The 19,176-nt window shown below is 42.0% G+C and overlaps 2 protein-coding genes across 2 annotated transcripts; both read right to left on the reverse strand.

The window, feature by feature from the left end:
• Nucleotides 1-5,438: 5,438 nt before the first annotated feature.
• On the reverse strand, nt 5,439-6,758 carry kcnf1b (potassium voltage-gated channel, subfamily F, member 1b). Its single transcript, XM_041954069.1, has one exon. The coding sequence runs from the start codon at nt 6,756-6,758 to the stop codon at nt 5,439-5,441; it is 1,320 nt and encodes a 439-aa protein (XP_041810003.1).
• A 2,122-nt stretch (nt 6,759-8,880) lies between these two features.
• On the reverse strand, nt 8,881-18,797 carry LOC121618714 (V-type proton ATPase subunit C 1-B-like). Its single transcript, XM_041954278.1, has 13 exons — nt 18,637-18,797; nt 18,205-18,389; nt 17,558-17,625; nt 16,869-16,954; nt 16,222-16,316; nt 14,935-15,026; nt 14,755-14,850; nt 14,568-14,636; nt 11,594-11,686; nt 11,415-11,502; nt 11,236-11,333; nt 10,972-11,101; nt 8,881-8,973 (listed from the first exon to the last, which is right to left on the reverse strand). Exons 2-13 carry the CDS (start codon nt 18,331-18,333, stop codon nt 8,881-8,883), a joined length of 1,137 nt encoding a protein of 378 aa, XP_041810212.1. The 5' UTR covers nt 18,334-18,389; nt 18,637-18,797.
• Between the last annotated feature and the right edge of the window lie 379 nt (nt 18,798-19,176).

The following is a 19,176-nucleotide window of genomic DNA, read 5'->3' on the forward strand; positions in this document are numbered from 1 at the left end:
TTGGATGATGAACTGAAAGAGATGCAAAATGCAAACTTAACCAAAACATTGAGCTAAAAGATGCTGCATGCTCTGTAGAGATGAGGGAAACTGCTGAGTCCTTTAGCACCACCTGTAGTTTCCATTTTTAATGTAGAGATATTCATTAGCACAGCTTTAATGATCCTGATCATGTTTTGCTTGAGGTTTAGTTTAGTTCTTCCTCATCATAAACTTGCTTTGTTTATCTTGTATGCATTGTTTAAAGCGTGTTTAAATCTGTTACGGTAACATTCACTCAGTCATTTGTCATCAAATGAAGCCTGAAAGGTAAATTATACACTAAAAGTATTATTGCAGCTCTTCCAGCTGAAGAATGGTTTACTGTCAGTGAAGGTCTTCAGTCTTCTGAGTGCCATAGACTGATAAACTGGTCTGTGTGCGTGCATCTGGTGGTTACATTTGAGCTCATTGTCATTTTGATGTATGGAATATGTTTTGTAGACCATGGCATTATCTTTGGACTGAACAGTCAGAACCACAAACATTTGCCTGTGTGATAAAGTTATCTACCTGTGACAGCTGTTCCTACGCACCTCCTGCCCCTGCTGATTTTGACACAGAGTTGTTCATACTGTAAATTCAAAAAACGTTTAGCACTCTGCTAGTGCTACGTTCTTAGTGAGTCTCTGATTAAATGTGTTCCTTCATTTTGAGACAAGTTTGTGACCACAGAGAGTTTTCTGTCTCTAAACAGAAGCAGTTAATCCCCAGCACCCTGCCAGCACTCCTTGGCCACAGAAAAACACTATGTGGACACACATTCTTAATAATAATAATAATAATAATGATAATGCTATATAATATGTCCTCTGGGAATGTATGATTGCATGTGTGGTGTTTCTAACCTGTCTCATTTGTTTCGCGTTGTACCTGTGTGACTGAACCGTTTATTTTCAGATCAATAAAGTTATCCATTCATAACTTTTAATAGTAGTAAAATGACGCAACTGTACTGACAAGCTACTCATCACAGATGAATGCCGGATCTTCAGATTTCCAGGAACCACGCGCTCAAACTATGAATCCAAAAATCATCTGTTCAACTTGACGCCTTCAGCGGCTTGAGTTTGCCTTTTATTACACACCCAAATGTTTGTATAGACTGGCGCTACTGCCTACGCTCCCAGGAGCTAAAAATAAAAGCCTCTCCCCTGTAAGCCTGTCAGTCAGCTCCCTCCAAACGCTGACTTAGAATTGAACAGAGGCAACATGTGAGTTAAAATAAATATCTCATTTTGTTGCATTATCATAGATTTGTTGTGGGCTTAGTGGATGTTTTGCAATGCATTTCAATCACGCTGTCTGTTAACAAGACCTGAACATTGTGGAAGCATTCATTGATATCAGTGAGAACACTAATGACTTGATCAACATTATTAATTCAATCCTATGTTTACTGATGGTTTGTAATATTTTCTTTGTAATGTGTCATTCATGTATAGAAAAGTCTCTGATGCCACTAATGGATTGTTGCATCCGCTTTGTTGAATCTTGTGTTTAATTGCGCACCCCAACCCACCCGTTCTGTAAGCCAACACCGCCACCATCACAGCATGTTCTTCATAATCACATTTAATTCAAAAACTTTCATTTGTTTGATTTCAGTCAGTTTCATGGAGCTAATTATTTTTTTTTCCAAGCAAATCCTGACATAGGGATTGGTACCAAGAAACCCCCAAGAGCCCCTGCAGAAAAAAGCTGCAGAGAGTGTAAAACAGCTTCTTAAACACAACCTCACCTATGGCCCCGCCAACACCACCACATTACTACTGACCAGTGGGAGCTCATTACAAACGACTAATTATCAGCAGTAAAGCATCCTTCAGTCAAAAGTTATTACCGTTAAATCCTCCCCCAGACGCACGTGCACTCTGGGACTATAAGCATCAAAGCACGCTGGGGGAAGCCAGGCATCGACAAGGAGCTCCTTCCGTCTTTGATGCCTTTGTTTACAGGTTGCCGTGGATCAAACCTTGTAGGGGAGCCACAGAAATAAATTAACTGGACGTTAACCTGGATGCTCATACAACAGCTGAGTGAAGATCACTTTTCTGCTTTCAAAGGTTGTTGCAGACTGCGGTCAGCAACATATAATTCCAACCTGTGTGTGTCCGTGTCATGCAGCGGGAGAGCGAATGAGTCATCTGTAATGGTTGCTGATGCATAACATATGAAGTGCTATATTTGGATAAAGTCAGTGTCAGTTAATGTCTCTCAATTTCCCTTCGTCCCCACACAAATCTGACATCCGTTAATGCTGATGCACAATCATGTATTCCTTCTATTTTTAGCTTCAGAGTGAAATGCACTCCTCTTTTCAGATTTGAAGCTATAAGAGTAAAGTTTTGCATCGCTACACACCCTCAAAATATGCCAGCGCGAACGCTCAACATCTCGCTGTGTCTGATCGCTGCTCTCTCAGCCTCTGAAGCTGACAGATCATCATCTGAGACGGAGGACGAGGAGGTGGAGGCAGGACGAAGAAGTGAGAAGGAGACAGAGAGAGGCAGCGGGCGGGGTGGTGGTGGAGGGGAGAGGGAGGGGGGGTGTTGTTGAGTGTTCGCTGTGTGGGTGTATAGCCTTACTTTGAAGTGTTTTCCCGCTGGGGACGGCGGCTTCTCACAGACCACTGCCTTGGATCATGTCACACGCGAGGTGGATAATCACAGAAACTTACAAGTTAGCATGCAGAAGAGGCAGACAGACTGATAAATGTGTATACACACACGCACACACACACGCACACACACACACATCTCACTGAATCAACATTGGTATTCACCTGCAGTATACGGCAAGCGCTGACACATGGCTGGTCTGTAACACAACTTTGTCTTGGTGGAATAACACTCTCTGTCACCATCTGTGTGTCGTTTCTGTACGAGACGGCTGCAGGAAGAAACACTGACTGTGGCACCTTAGAGGAAACTGCTTTCAGCTGCTCCCTGGTAGGAGTCGACCCAGCAGATCAGCTGCTTCCATCTCGTCGGTAGACCGGGCCTTGACTGATCCAGCACGGAAATCTGATTTTGATGAGCCGCATTTTGATTTGGCATGAGGTTTTACGCCGGATGCACTTCCTGAATCAACCCTCCCCATTTATCCGGGCCTGGGACCAGCAATTAGACATGCGCTGCCTCATCCAGCGTAGCTGGAGAGCGACCCAGGGTTCGGTTTCTTCCCCAGGGACATGTGGACAGGAGGAGATGTGTGATCAGTGGACAACCTGCTCCACCTCCTGAGCCGCAGTCTCCCACTATTGCAAATTCAGACAAGTTCACTAAAAGTGATGTAGTTTAACTGTGTTGGTGGAACGTTGCTACGTGCTGTACTTAAAGAACCAGTGTGTAGCATGTAGTGTCATCTAGCACTTAGGCTGCAGATTGTAACCATCTGAATGCCCCTTGCCTCACCCCTCCCTTTCCAATCCTGTGTTTGGGCTACTTTAGAAACATGGCGGTGCAAAATGGCGAATTCTTTGGAAGAGGACCAGCTCTCTCATTCTAAGGTAACAAAAACAACAAAAATAATTCTCATATTCAGGTGATTACACACTATTAAAACATAATTTATGAATATTATTTTCAGTTTTCATTTTCAGTTTTAAATAGAAATTTAAGTTAGCTGTACCTGACTATTTGAAAATCCTGCTTCTTTTTTTTTGCTCCACATTTCAGAGGGAAATATTGCACTTCTCACTCCACTATAGTTTCTGGTTATTTAAAAAATTAGGACTGTACACACACAGCATGATGAAAATTATGATACACTAATATAGATTAAATGAACTGGCAGCCTAGTTCAAATGAACTCCAGCTCAGTCGACTACAACAGTAGGAATAATCAAGAAGTATCATATGGAATATTATAATATTCACAGCGGCCATTTTTCTATGATTACTTTTTTTTGCTAGTAATACTTATTTTTACTTGCATTTTCAGTGGCACACTATTACTTGTGATGAAGTATTTCTGTATAGCAGCATTACTTATCTTAAGGATCTGAGTTCCGTCACTGCTGTTAAACTCTTCTTCTCTTTTAGTCAATGAACGCCTTATAAGCAAAACATACTCAACATCTTCTGTATTCCGCTTTCTTGAATGATCCCAAAACTCAAACTAAGGATCTTTCCATAAAAAGATTTGAAAATGAAATTTGTGAAAACTTGCCTTGCTATTAAAAAAAAAAAAAAAAGCCAAAGCCTTTATTGATCCTTAAACATCAAATGCAAAAAAGAGACAGATTTTTGGTTTTAATACTACTTTGAAGTGGATGTGAGCATGCTGGCATGAGTGGAAAATTCAAAGGACACATGCACAACACTGACACTGAATATTTGTCCACATCTGCGGAGGAGTGGTTGGCATCATCAGCAGTCACTTGTGGTTAATATCTGGTTGGGTTATTCGTCCTCTGGAGTAAAGATTAACAAAGTTAACAAAGTTCTGGAAATTGCTTTTGAGAAAAGCACACGTGTTCTCGTGACTTTGGATTGTTTAAAAGTTTGGTTTTTATTTTTTGTTTTACACCTCTTACAGTGTCTGACCCAGAGAAATTTATAATCACATCTCCCCCCTGGCCCGCGGGGTCAGACACACATGGCTCATCAGCAACAATCACCTGTACAGTACTTTCATTGAAGAGATGAATCACAGCTGTTGTCTGGGGCCTGCACTTTAAGATTTACTTTCAGTTTATTCAAGTTGATCTAATTTTACAGTTGAAGGAGTTTCTTAAAAATGATAGAAGCTATAAATCCACCACATTGATCATGTCCAAGACTCTATTTGAGACATTTGCCACAAAAAAAAAACATTGAAACCTGATTACATTACATATTAACTTGCTTAAAATTGATATGTACTGTCCTCTAAACGAAATTCTCGTTTTAATTATTTTTTTATTGGTCAGGACATTTGGACTCAAGTATATAAGTTGTCCAGCAGGTTACAGGTGATGCTTTAATGATTCTCTTTGCACAACTGTAGCCATATGTACAAGTCTTTTTTTTCATGCACAACTTTTAATTAGCTACAGCCTTTAAAATAACGACGTTTATGGATGAAATAACAGCACCGTGGAATAAGCAGAAGGTGGAACAGTGAAAACAGCGACAGAAACAAGAGCAGCTGGCAACATCTCTGCTGTGGCCCTATGTACAGGTGTGAACACGAGCATCAAGCTCACCCAGTGTGTGTAAAAATCTCCTGACATACTGGATTTTGTAAATCTACTAGATGTTTTGAAATTGGTGTTGTTGCATTGGATTGAACAGGTGGCTGTTAGATTTTAACATGTACTTCAGGAATGAGTTTGCCCATATGATTCAGTCTGAGGACAATGTCTTGGAAAAGTCTTTACTTGTTCAGACTGTCGGTGCGTCCACAGTTTCATCTTAATCCCTGCTTTTCCTGCGCGCATCTCTGGCAGACTTCAGCTCCATCAGCTCCACTTCGTGCTTCGCCGCAGTCTCCAACACTTTTTGCTTATTGTAGAAGACCACAAAGTTATTTATGATGGGGTGGATGGGCAGAGCGATGGCTATGACCCCACACAGAAAGCTCACGGCCGCGTTGCACTTGCCGAGCGTGGTTTTGGGGTAGATGTCACCATAGCCCACCGTGGTCATGGTGATGATGGCCCACCAGAAAGACTGCGGGATGCTCCTGAAGAGGGTCTCGGGGTGGCTTTGCTCCATGGTGTAGGCCAGCGCTGAGAACACAAAGATCCCCACGCCCATATACATGAGGAGCAGCCCCAGCTCTTTGAGGCTCTTCTTGAGCGCGTAGGTCAGGGTCTGCAGCCCCGAGGAGTGGCGCGCCAGCTTGAAAATACGCGCGATACGCATGATGCGGAGAGCCTGGACAGCCTGTTGCGCGTTAGCCAGCTCCATCATGGATGTGGTGCCGAGGTAGGTGAGGGACAGGACCACGTAAAAAGGCATGATGGCCATGAAGTCTATGACGTTCATGAAGGAGAGCGCGAAGTGCAGCTTGTTCGGAGAGGAGGCGAGACGCAGTATGTACTCCGCGGTGAACCATGACATGCATGCGGTCTCGATCGCCTCCAGGGTCGGGTGCTCCACCAGCTTTCCCTCGGCGTCCGTCACCTGGAGCTCCGGGATGGTCCCCACGCACATCACCACCGCGGAGACCAGGACAGAGAGAAAGGATGCGATGGCGATGATGCGCGCCGGCAGCGAGGAACCCGGCTTCTCCATCAGTTTCCACAGGAACCTCTGACACTGCTGGGTGCGCGTAATGCACTGATCCACCTCCAGATCCTCCAGAATCACTTTTACTTTGTTTGCAATCTCCTTCAGCTCCTCCTCCTTCTCGCTTAGGTAACTTTTGCAGCACTCATCTAAAACACTTTGGTCTATTTTCCAGAACTCCATCTCCTTGATGAAACAGATGGGGCAAATGCCGCGTTTGATGTGGATTTCATCGAAGTAGTAAACGTCGATGATGCACTTGAAGACATCGGGATCCCGGTCAAAGTAAAACTCTTTTCTCCCCGGATCGAAGTCATCACACAGAGACGAGATGACTTCAGAATTCTGAGTGGAGCAATTCAACAACTCCGCCAGTCTGCTCTCCGGATAGCGGTTCAAAACATCCCCGAAAAGCACCACCCGGACTCCGCCAATGTTCACAGCAATCTCCCCCTCTGCGCACAGACCAGTTCTGTAATTTGGCTTCGGAATTGTCCACATTTTACTATTTGAATGTTTGAATCAATAAATGTTTATCCTGCAATGTAAAATAAAAAAGCGTACTAACTAAAATTAATGTCCATTATTTCTGCGCTAAATGTTTCCTCTCAAGACTGTTTCATGCAGTGAATGGCACAGCTTGAGCGGCCAGCTTTTCTTTACACTTCCCACCTCTCTCTCTCTCTCTCTCTCTCTCTCTCTCTCTCTCTCTCTCTCTCTCACACACACACACACACACACACACACACACGCACACACACACACAGGTCTTTCTCCTCGTGTTTTTCTAGTCCAATATGTATCTTGTGTGGTGTAAAGACAAGTCAGACAATAATTAAAAGGGCACCATTAATCAGCACTGCACCCTATAATACAGACAAACTCTGATTCCTGTCACAGAGTGGCTAAAGCCCTATTGTCCGTTTTAAATGACTGGAATGGACAGTGTTGCTAATATCTGAAGGGAATCTTCCGGTGTCAAACTTACTGACTGGTGGAATATGATTTCTGATTTCAGAGATAAATGCTGTTATCATTGATGGCGCACAGAACAGAGATAGTGCACTCTGGTGAGCATGTACTGTATAGCATTCAGTGGTGGGAAGTATTTACTCAAGCAGCCTGTTTGATTACTATTTTGTGGCACTGGTACTTTGAGTATTTCTGTTTTATGGCACGTAATACTTAGAGTCCATTATATTTAACAGGGAAGCAGTTACACCAAAAGAGAGATATGTTTTTCAGGCCCACATGAAAAGAATTGTTCACAAATGAAAACAAATTGTGTGTTTTCTTCTTTCCAACCTCATTAATCAACTCAGGTGTATTAGAGGGGGCCTGATGCCCAGCTCGGGAACCACTGCACTAAACTAAATAACTGCATATAGTTCAAAGAGTTCTCCACTGATTTAACCTTACACTTGTGTATTATTGTCACACCCACAATGAACAGTTACAAAACGTATCAAACTTGATGCAACAGTACCAGAATTGTTTTCTTTATTGCACACATTGTTTGTCCTTGTCAAAACCTGGTGCCTACATTATGCCCACAATGCAACTCGACTGCTGACATTCAGATGTGTTATGCTAGGGGTGGTTAATGTAGCCTGGAGCCTCTGGCCTCGAGCAGAGATGAGGAGCATGTTGATAAGATCACTTCTTTCGAACTCCACGTCCACATTCTTTTCATTTTGCCCTAGCTGACGCTGACTCAGGTGACATCACTTGAGGCAATTTATCAGACTTCACACAGTCTCTACAGGAGCCACAAAAGGCTTCATACAACTAATTTTCTAACGTGCAGTAGTAAAAGTTTGATGTGTAAAATTGGTGAATATCCCCTTTAAAAGTAGCTTCACCAGCTACAGCATTGACATACTACTTACACACTGATTCATCAATATTAACAATTTCATAATGTAGTATAACATATCAGTCAGAGGGGCCATTTTTCTGTAGGGCTACTGGTTGGTTTGGTTCACCTGTGGTTTGCTGGTGGTAACAGTGGGTGCAGGAATGGTGTACCATCCATTACATTTAAAAACATTATGAGCAAATTCAGTTCATTTCAGTTCAAAGAAAGGTGATTCATGACAGTCATCAGGCACAATGTGATTTCCGTACAGAATATACTGTATAATGCAATCCAAAAAAATGACTATTGAACAATGTGCAACCATGCATGAAGACAGACACTTTATAGCACTGTGATGGCTTGAAGATTTCTCAGAAGAACAGACTCAGTTATAATGCTTGAAGCCGTACACTGACTTTAACAGTTCAGGTTCTTTTGCAATAAAACACTAAGCAACATTTGTTGCGCTATTACAGATATTTAAATGGTTCCACGGTTGTGTGCAGCACATCACAAAGTGTAGTCCATGTGCAGCTGATACTGTGGTAAATCCAGATTATTTACACTTCTGCCCAAGGGAAGCTTTTCTCGCTCAGGAGAAATGTTGAAAACCATGATATTCGAGAACATGTGCTTCACGAGATGTGTTTTATTTCAGAGTTGAGGGCGTTTTTGTTCTTGGCTCTGACTGGTTTGGAACCGTCGACCACATGAGCGACAGTGCCCTCATTGATTGGTCACTGAGCGGGTCCTCTTTGCTGACCGCTAGCTGATCTCCAGCAGATTGGTGCTGACATGGAAGCAGATATAGGAGAAGTACTCCTGCTGACAGAGTCCTGGGATGTCACTGCTTACCTGCTTGGCAGAGGCAGATGGAAGAAGACAGAAAACCGTGTGTCACTCTCGTGTAGGTTTAAACTTTTTTTTACTGCAGGAGTGCGTGTGCACCTTTCAAAGTTCTTTCTTCAGGAAATTCTGTTTTTGATTATGTACCATTAAAAATTTTCAAAATGATTTTGATGAAAATGAATGTTAATTTTTAAGGTATCCTGGCATTCCAGTATCTCTCTGACATGCGTGTGAGCTCTGAACCAGCTACACCCCTCACATCATCTGGAGCAGACTGTCTGGTTATTCCCTGGATCTCCATGGAAACTGGTGAAACTGCCTTTACTGCTTATGCCCCAAGATGCACGAACATCCTACCCAATCATGTTAGGTGTGCTCATCATCATCATCATCATCATCATCTTTTAAAACTAAACTGTAACCATTCCCTTTTAGCTGCTGATTTACTCATCTTAATTACTGTTTTCTCTTATTTTCACTTATTTTATCAGTTTTAACTCAAAAGTCTCATTGTTTTTCATTGGTCAGCTGTTGATCTTAATTATTATTTTATTGAATCTTATTTTATTCTCGCTTTTCTAATGGTTTCAATTAATATGTATTACTTATATGTTTGTTTTAATTGGGTTTACTTAGTGTTTTGCTACACAGTGCAGCGCATTGTGCGTCCACCACCAATGAAATGTGCTATATAGATAAAGTTTTGCTTGCTTGCTTACCTTGGTCTTATCTGCGTGGAGTAAATGCAGCACCCTTACACAAATGGCCACAATTTCATCTTTCTCACTGCGGTCTGGCAAGGCCATGGATGAATTTGCATGCGACAGATGTCATTTCAAGTAGGCTGGACGGCAGATGGTTGCCGGTGCCCTCCTTCACTCACACATCAACATGAAATCTGACTGAACAAATTCTCCACTTACTGGCTGCAGTTGGTCTTTTGAAACTCAAAAACATGGGAACTGTTCAGGAGGCATTGTTAAATTCTCCTATTATCACCTATTACCTATTACTATTCATCAGTTTGTCTCTGAATAGAGTTGATTTCAAAGTGCTCTATCCTGTTACTGAAGGCTTCAGTGTGTTTGAATCTACTGCACACTGAAAGAAGTAAGCAACAAGCTAAATGAAAAGGCTTTAATGAACTGGCTATAGGCAGTTGTGGAAGACATATTCAGATCCTAAAAGTAGAAGTAGTAATACCACAATTTAAAAATGCTCCATTACGATCAAAGGTCCTGCATTTCGAATTTTAGATGTTAACAATGGAGGAAAGGACTGTATATGATGTGAAAGGGGTTGCTTGAAGTGATAACCTCACTAAGAATTATCACCCACCTCTGCACTTCCCCTCAGCTCAACAGAGCATTCACCTCACTATTGCTTTGGTTCACTGTCAACGCTCTCATTAAATTTGTTTCAACACTCAGCAGGCAGCGTTTTAAGAATCTTGAACAGAAACACCACGTCCAACACCGCACAGCAGAAACAGTCAGCGGCTAGCTGTGAACACAGTGGCACCAAAAGAGCCAGATATTTCCATCAGGAGTGGATGATGACTGAAATGGGGCTAAAAGGAGAGCAAGTTTATAAGGCGATGGCGTGCCAGTGTTGCGTTTACAACTCGTTATACTGCCCCCAAGTGGCCATAAAATCTAAACTAATGTAGGTTTAAAGGTGCCCTGCGGAGTTTTCATGTAAAAAAAACAGAAGTTATGTTCACATTCATCAATAAATAGTAACAGTAAAAGTACTCATAATTAAGTAGACTGCATCCTGCCAGTGTTATACTAATATACTGTGTATCATATTATCGTGAGCTATTAAGTGGACCTGAAGTTGAGATTGTTTTATCACACATATCGATCCTGAGGTCGAGAGTAAACACCCATGCTCAATAATTTGTATGTTATATGTGTATTTTTGCATTTTCTCCTGTGCTTCAGATGAAATGTGACAGAATCTTAAGCAATGTTTGAAGCAGTGAAAGTGGGTTTGGCCTCTTACATCTGTCTTGCTGGCAGTGGCAGTGGGGTCTAGGTGCATGAAAAGCGAGGAGAGTTTTTCTCTCAGTTTCTTTGAACGCTTCCTGTCCGTCTGCAGCAGAAGAGCCTGATAGTTCACCGGTAATCCATACCTAGCAAGAGACATCATTATGAGTCATACGTACACATGGAGAAAATGAACCATCACAGGGAAGTGAATCACACACCACTTTTCATTCATGCTGAGAGAAAATGAGAGCAAATCTCTAATGTTATCAGCACTTACCTGAGAACTGACTCCACAAAAACTCTCAATGCTTTCAGGTGAATCCAGGCGACAAACACCTCACTGAAATTCACCTTCAGCCAGCGCACAAAGATTCCCTGTGGAGGAGACATGTACATTTATAATATACTACTACATAGACACACAAATCCAAAAAACTCTACAGTGAACTGACTCACATATTGTTCCTTCTTGTGAACACTAAGCTGCTGCATTTCTTGATGCCTCTTCTCCTCCTGATCAAAGCTGTACTCACGCACGGTGAACCTGTGTGGATCATAGGCTACACTATGGTAATTGACACAGACAACACAGCTTTGACTTGATGGGGTGTTTTCTTGCAATCCATCCTGCTTACTTGCTCTCTTGGGCTTTGGCTTTGAATTCACATACGGCTCTTTTGAACAGTGTAACTGAGAAAACGCCTCCCTCGGCATCCTCGTACAGCTTCCTGATGGTCACACACAGTAACGACAGACAATTAGAGTGACAGATGACAGCATGCAACAGATCAAGTTGAAAGACATGAGGGAGAAAATAAAGACAATAGTTAAACCAGTGAAAGCTGGGTGATACTGGCGTACCGTAATACTGCATTGTAATTGTAGACTCAGGGTCATGCTTTGTGAAGCTTTAATGGTTTGCTAAAATAGATAAATGAAGGGTCATCAAATCACTGTTAAAGGACCAGTGTGTAGGATTTAGTGGCATCTAGTGGTGAGGCTGCAGCTCGCAACCATCTGAATACCCCTCCACTCATCCTCGCCTATGGTGGCCAATAAAAACGTGAACAACCCCTTCTGAGAGTGGTTGGTTTGTCTGTTCTGGGCTACTGTAGAAACATGGTGTGAGTGGAAGAGAACCTGCTCCCTCTGTAGGTATAAGCAAGGTAATACAAGGTAATACACAACTGTTCTTAATTACAGGTGATTGCACACTAATGAAAACATAATTGTGATTATTATATTCAATTTCTGCCAATAGAGCTCCACAGATCCTACACACTGGTCCTTTAATGAATATTTTTGCTGTAAGTTAGGCCATGCGTTAAGCCATATTAGCTGGCTAAACATTTGGTCCAGACATTTGTGTTCATCATTGGTCAAAATGTATATTTGTCTAACAGTCATCTGTTCTTTAGCTCTAATTAGCAAAGTTAGCTAATTTTCTAAACTAATATGGTGAACATACTAATTCCTACAAAGTACAAACTATAATATATAAAACCTAAGTTATAAATATTGTGTGGTAGACCATATACATCATATATATATATATCTTCGTGAAAACAAGTGCATTTGTTCCCCCTCACACAACAGGCCCTGTACATCTATATTGGTGTCTTCAGTAACTCTGTCTGAGTAGACCCCTAGTCAAGTTTCCGTTGAGCTGTACTGGCAAATTGATCACCATCAATCTGGTCACCAAACTGAATGTACCATTAAAACATTAGTTACATACAGTAACTCCATATTCTATGAGTATAGGCATTGCCCACTAAGAGCTGTCACTATCTGGTTATGGGCAAAACTGATAGATGTGCCATGGATCACATCATGTCAACCCTATGTGGGAAAAAAGGGGGAACTCCTCACAGTACTGGCGCTGCAAAAGCCCAAGATGCCACTGTGCAGATGTCTCTCTTCCCTTTAAGGAGTGAGGTGGATGTGGATAAGGCTTTTGAGGACTGCGGCCAGGCCCTGCAGAGGCTCCACTCCTGATGCACTGCAGGCTTGTGAGATAGCATCACATAGCCAGTGAAGCAGATGCTGTTATAAAATAATCACACCTTGTGAGTACTCTCTGTATTGAACAACCAACCGTACTGGGGCAACACCACAGGTCGCCCTGGATAGTGCGCTCCTCTGATTAGGGCAGTCAAAACCTTTCCAAGTGCTCCCGTTCAGTGGTCAGGCCCACAGTCGGCCACAGTTGGCCTATCACCAGGAGTTGGAGGATTGCATCATCAAGCTGTGACAAGACATGCTTGCGCTTTCTGGTACCACCAAAATGACCACTAGATTCTCGTCCTGAATGCTCCCTAAGAGGCAAGGAATCAGGGGAACAGGGGGAAATTCGTAAAGGAGAGCTCTGGACCACAGCTGGGATGCTATCGCTGTCGAGGATGACACAATCACTTCCATCACACTGAGAAACAGGCTGGGAGGTACTGGTGACCTAGAGTATGTAGCCTCTTAAAATTAGCCTTAACATCCATGTATTCATGGTTTGCAGGCTTTTCCACGCTAAGCAGTGCTCTGTAAGCGGGTGCATGTGTGTCTATGGATCGTCTGTTGCCATAACATTCTCTGCCACTGTGTGAAACAATTGCTTGTTCATCACCGCTGATGGGAAGGCCTTCTGGAAAGGGCCAGTGATCGCCGTTCAGCCTCATGTGTTCAAACCCTGAGGTCACCTGAGGCATCACCACTAACTTGCCCTGAAAAGTGGGAGGTTGTTGATAATTCTTTACCGTCGTGTAATGCACAGTTTAAGTGATTATTACTAATGAAAATGTGAGGAAGTGACAGGGATGGTAGTGAGCCTCTGAAGTTGGTGTATGTGGTGGCGCAGTTGCAACAGCGGCTGCAGGGCACTTCTTCCCAGAGAGAGCATCTCAGACTGATCTGACTTGCAAGGAGTTTTTTTTTTTTTTTTACTTTCAAGTGTTTTTTTAGCTGCGTGAATAAAGAATAACCCTTTCCCAATTCATTCATGACAGACTTGGATTTGCCAGCACTTTTTAGTTCTTGGCCTGCTTTAGTTGTCAGTCTACAAAGCACTTTAAAAGGTATTAGGTATTCTTACTCTAGTTTCACGTTGTGGCATGATGTCATAAAGCATTCAAATATTAAAGAATACTTTTTTCCTTTCAAAACAAAGAAATTCCTTCTGTGCTACTGATCCAGGCCACATGGACTCTTACTTTCTGCCTGTAATGGAACACCTGTGGTTAGATTACGTTAGATTTGGATTTAGACAGAGGGAGATTAGTTTTCACAGTCAGTTCAACACAGAAACACACACACATAAACACAGCAGCATATAGATGAAGACAATACAATGAGTCTCCACAAATACTTGTACATTCATACAGCTCACAAAATTGTCACTGCGGCAGTTAGTTCAACTCTGCAATGGCAGAGGTGACAAAACTATAGTGAGTCCAATGTATTGTTTTTGACCTGTTCTACTGTCTTGCCTTGGATGGCTGCGGGGTTACATAGCCTGACCTTTTGGATGCTGAGAACAGGTACTCGGAGCTTTGTACTTGCACTTGGATCAAGTGGAATGGCTTGTTTTACAGCCATGAGTGCTTAATGACAGCTCACCTGCTGGACCGCGGAACCACAAACTGTGACAAAGTCTCATAGGTCCTCTCCCACTGTAAGTAGCTCCCTCTGTGTTCATAAACACATTTACACATAAAGAACAAAATGTGAATTTTGCATACAAAAACACTCATGTCATACCAAAAAATGGAAGTAGAATAACATAAACTGTACGTGTGTCACCGACCTGGTTACTAATACCAGTAGAGTGGTGAGGTACTCTGACACCACCAGGTCTTCCTTCCTTATTATGTCATTTAGACTGCGAGTTTGCAAAGTCCCACTGGAAACACAGACATTCCAGTTCAACATTTCGTAGTTAATATAATCACATATTTTTTCCTGATATGTTCCTAGGGTCACTCACCCTAGTTTGTGCTCCAGGCTTTGCAAGCTTGTTTTCACACTGTTGTACGCCCCAGCTCTGGATTTTAATTCTGTCTCCATTTGGGAAACTTCCTGGCACACGTGCAGGTGTTAACATATAAGCATCAGAACTGGTCTAAGACAAGATCTCATAAACTAAATACCCTAAATGCATGTAATAATTCTGTATCTATGCAGCTTGGATTATTTGATTTCAGTGTGAATTTGTAATGCCTGTGGATGTGAAAGGAGCTTCACAAAGTGTGAAAAACCAACCCACATCATACCATCAGGGTTATTTTAACTTGGGCTTGACCATGACAAATGTATAACAGAAATCCTGTGTTACAAACTGGGGGTGTGGAGTTTGAAAGATGTGGGTGTTTATGTGCTGATACATTGCACTGTGGGAAATGTAGGGACCAGAGTTTTTGAGTGCTTGTTAACTGTTCATTTTTCTTTTGTTACATGCTAAATATGAAATATGAATTTAAAAAGCAGAGCTAGCACCTCAAATGTGATCTGGGGCATTAGCAAAACCCACCCATCATATCAAACTACATGTGACCAAAATATCACCGCCCATCCAACACTGGCGACGTCATTGTGAGCCCGAATCTGTGTAGTAGGGATCGGGGGATGAAGCCATGTTATTGCAGGTGTATGGTATCTCTCACCCATACACCTGCCCAACTCAGTGGTGGTTGAGGGTTAGCTGTCAATCATGATGCTAAACTCCCTTTTATAGCATCACTAATTAAGACCAAACATATCAGAAAAAAAAAAATACTTTAACTTAAATCAGCATGATAAGAAATATCTGTACTAGCAGAAACCGTCTTTGGGAGAAAAAAAATGCTGACACTGAGTCTTGGCTTTGGCCCATGTCCTGTCAGCTAGCACAGAGGTGGGATTTATGACCTATACTGGAGCCACCAGGGGGCGTTCTGGATGTTATGGCTTCACTTTTGAGGCACTGTCATGTCATCCATCGTTATATATTGTCATTGCACCTGACCGTTGTGGGTGGGAAGCTAGCAGAGCAGTAATTTTAGAGGTGAACATTGGCTAGCAAAAACTTTTTTTTTTCTAAAGAATGTGGTTGATGTATAATTTATTTTATCATGCAGTATTTACAGGCAATATCCACTTTGAGAGGTCCAATCACAGGTGAAGGATTTTATTCAAATCCCTTTCTTACAGCTTCATTCAGAAATACTACATGCTGCAGTACTCCAATTGCAAAAGTGCAATAATAAATAGCTGGAGTACCAGCTTTGGTTTGTACCTTATTGATAATGTCTGCCAGGCTGGAGAGAGGCAGAGCTGTGGGATACTTGGCTTTGTCCCATTGAAACTTGGTCACATAGCTCATCAGGTCCACTGAGAAACACACAAAAGAAGTGACAGCCTGACTAAAAAACACAAACTGCATAATTGTAAATACACACCACCATGCAGTATAATTCAGACAACATGAGGGCAAAAGCACTGTAACAGTGCTTTGCATAGGAAGTCACGCAGCATTGCACTCCAGCTCAAAGAGCAAATTTCCAGCAGATGAAATACCCTTCAGAGACTTGAGGTAAGCGTTCAGGGGTGACAGGACGGCTCTCTGATTCCTGCCATGGTCTGGTGGTAGAAAGTGATCACAGGCAGAGGTTAGCTGGGTTGTGTTGGGTAGCTGTTCATCTGACCTTAATACAAGGTGAAGGGATCAGTGTAGGCTGTGTTCTCTCCGAACGTGTGTGTGTGGGAGTGGATGTTTGCATGTGAACATGCATATGGAGTTGGGCTTAAGTAGCTATTAGTCTCATTTGCAATGTGTATGTAGCCTGAGGCTTCTGTGCACTTACTTAATGAGTTTCTATACGATGTAATTAACACCCTCAGCATGGGTGTGTGTGTGTGCGTGTGTGTTTGTGTGTGACTCACCTCCATTGGCTAAGACGTTTTCCAACACTTTGTCACTGGACTGCTCCATCACCTCCCTCATACACTGATACATTTTTTTAATCACACTGACCAGGCAACAGGAAAAAATGTCATTATCACAGAGGTGCCTCAACTTAATTCAATAACTTAATTTATTCTTGTGATTTACACATTATTTATTTAGGTTTAATTCTTAGAATTTGAAGATAGCTTTCCTGGGAATCTCTGTTCGCCACATTCTCTCATTATTGACACTGAAGTCCACACAGAATTACTGTATTAATGTGGAAAAAGGGATTTATTTATCCAAGCAAAGCCCTCCAGCTAAGGAGAAATTCAGTAAACAATGGCTCAAACTGAACAGAAAAGAGTCTGGACTAAACAACAAAACAAAACCTGTCTGGTGTGATGCCCTTAGCCTACATTTTGGTGTCGCAAAAAGGCTTTAACATCCACGTTTACAACGTCAGCTCCGATACACCAACAATGAATTTAAAATCAGGAGGGAAGCTGCTCCTGACCATCAATTAATCATGGTGCAGACTGCACACAAGCTCTGAGTTACAAGGACGAAGCTGCACATTAAGCTCCAGACGTGCAATGACCAGTGAGACAGGCAGGTTTTTATGTGCATCGATAGAGCATTAGCATCATATTTAAATTGGTTTATCATACTTGGACTCTTTCACCTTTCAGTCAGTGTGTCGAGCTTGGAGAGATCATCCGACACGCTGAGCAGACTGTCCAGTATTCCAACCTGAGGTCACAGCACAGACAGCACAGTTAATGTTACTGTGGCCGATGTATCGTCCATTTCACATCATACTGAGCTCAAATCTTAAAGCACAAGCAACAGCTCTGCATGTATTATTAGTTAACTTATTGGATTTTAAAATCCAGAGATGCCAGCATCTCACATTCAATACTCCATTTAATGGCTTTTCATTTCTGAACCCTTAAGAGAACTGGAAAAACTGCTGTAATGATGTGATTCAGGTCAGTCAAGGTGAGCATTGATCACGTTGAGTGAAATGGGTCAGATGGAAATTTTGCCTCAAACTGTAGAGAGCAACCTGAGCCTTTATCCCTTCACCAGAGAAGGACACCAAACACCATCACCCTCCTCAACCACACTCTACTGTACCGGTATAAACACATAACTAACATACACATACGGTTCTTCTTGCTCTTTGTTTTTGAAACCGATGTTCTCACAGGCCAAGAAGACAGACTCCTCCATATCTGTGTATATTTAATCTGTAAATCTGAAAAATCTGTAATCTGTTTACCGGGCTCCCTCAGGCCCTTCAGTGGGGCAGATGATATACAACCTCACCTTGAGCTCTGGAATGGAGAATTTGCAGCAGGAGGCCAGGTTGGTTTTGGCAATAGTGTGTTTGAGTTTCTCTACACTGGTTAAACTGGTCTTGTCCAGAGGCACAGAAATCAACCATAAGTCCGCCATGATTCCCAGTACTTCACATGGAGACCTCCAGTCAAAATCCTCCAAACAAGAACAGGCTTTGGCACCAAACAGACTGTGATCCAGAGCAAAAAAACACAGTGAGATGAATTAAATCGTCAAAGGCATACTCCATATAAGCTTTCATGATGAGCTTTGTTAAATTATGCTGAGGTTAATGATTATATTTTTCTAGTTCTGGTAAGTCATTGAGTGCCCTATGACTACACAACAATTTTCCTTGGCTATGGCCACAAACCAAATAACAGAATAAATAAAATAAATGAAGAAATAAAAAGAAATAACCTTCCTGAGGAGGGATTCTTACCTTCAGGTTATCTTCATGTCTGTCCTGTGCCAGTCCCTCCGTGAGTGTTGGGAAAGTCTGAGCAGCAGCTCCACCTGAGCCTGACTGACTGACTGACAGCCCACTGTCTTCCAGGCTCACAGGCAGCTGTTACATCACTCCAGGTGCTTTGAGCAAGTGTACAGAGTCAGATCAGTCTCAGCATTAATTAATGCGCACAGGATTCATAAATACTGTATCGATAAATGACTCACTTAACATAAATATTTCTCACTGCACATAAAATAAGCTTTTTTAAATATTTCATACATATTATTTTATTTTTTCATATTTTCCACAAATCCACTTATAAAAAGAATTTGTTAAAATGTATTTCTGATGCACTCACAAACATTTCTTGTTTTAAATAAATGTAGTAGAAATCCCCCAAAAATATGTATTTAAAAGTATCTGCAATTTTCATCCAAACATATCTGGACATATTTGGATATTTGGATGTGTACTTTATAAACCTGCATTTACAAACTGCTTGTCATACC

This window comes from Chelmon rostratus, chromosome 15, assembly GCF_017976325.1.
Source record: "Chelmon rostratus isolate fCheRos1 chromosome 15, fCheRos1.pri, whole genome shotgun sequence".
In the NCBI taxonomy this organism is placed as follows: Eukaryota; Metazoa; Chordata; class Actinopteri; order Chaetodontiformes; family Chaetodontidae; genus Chelmon; species Chelmon rostratus.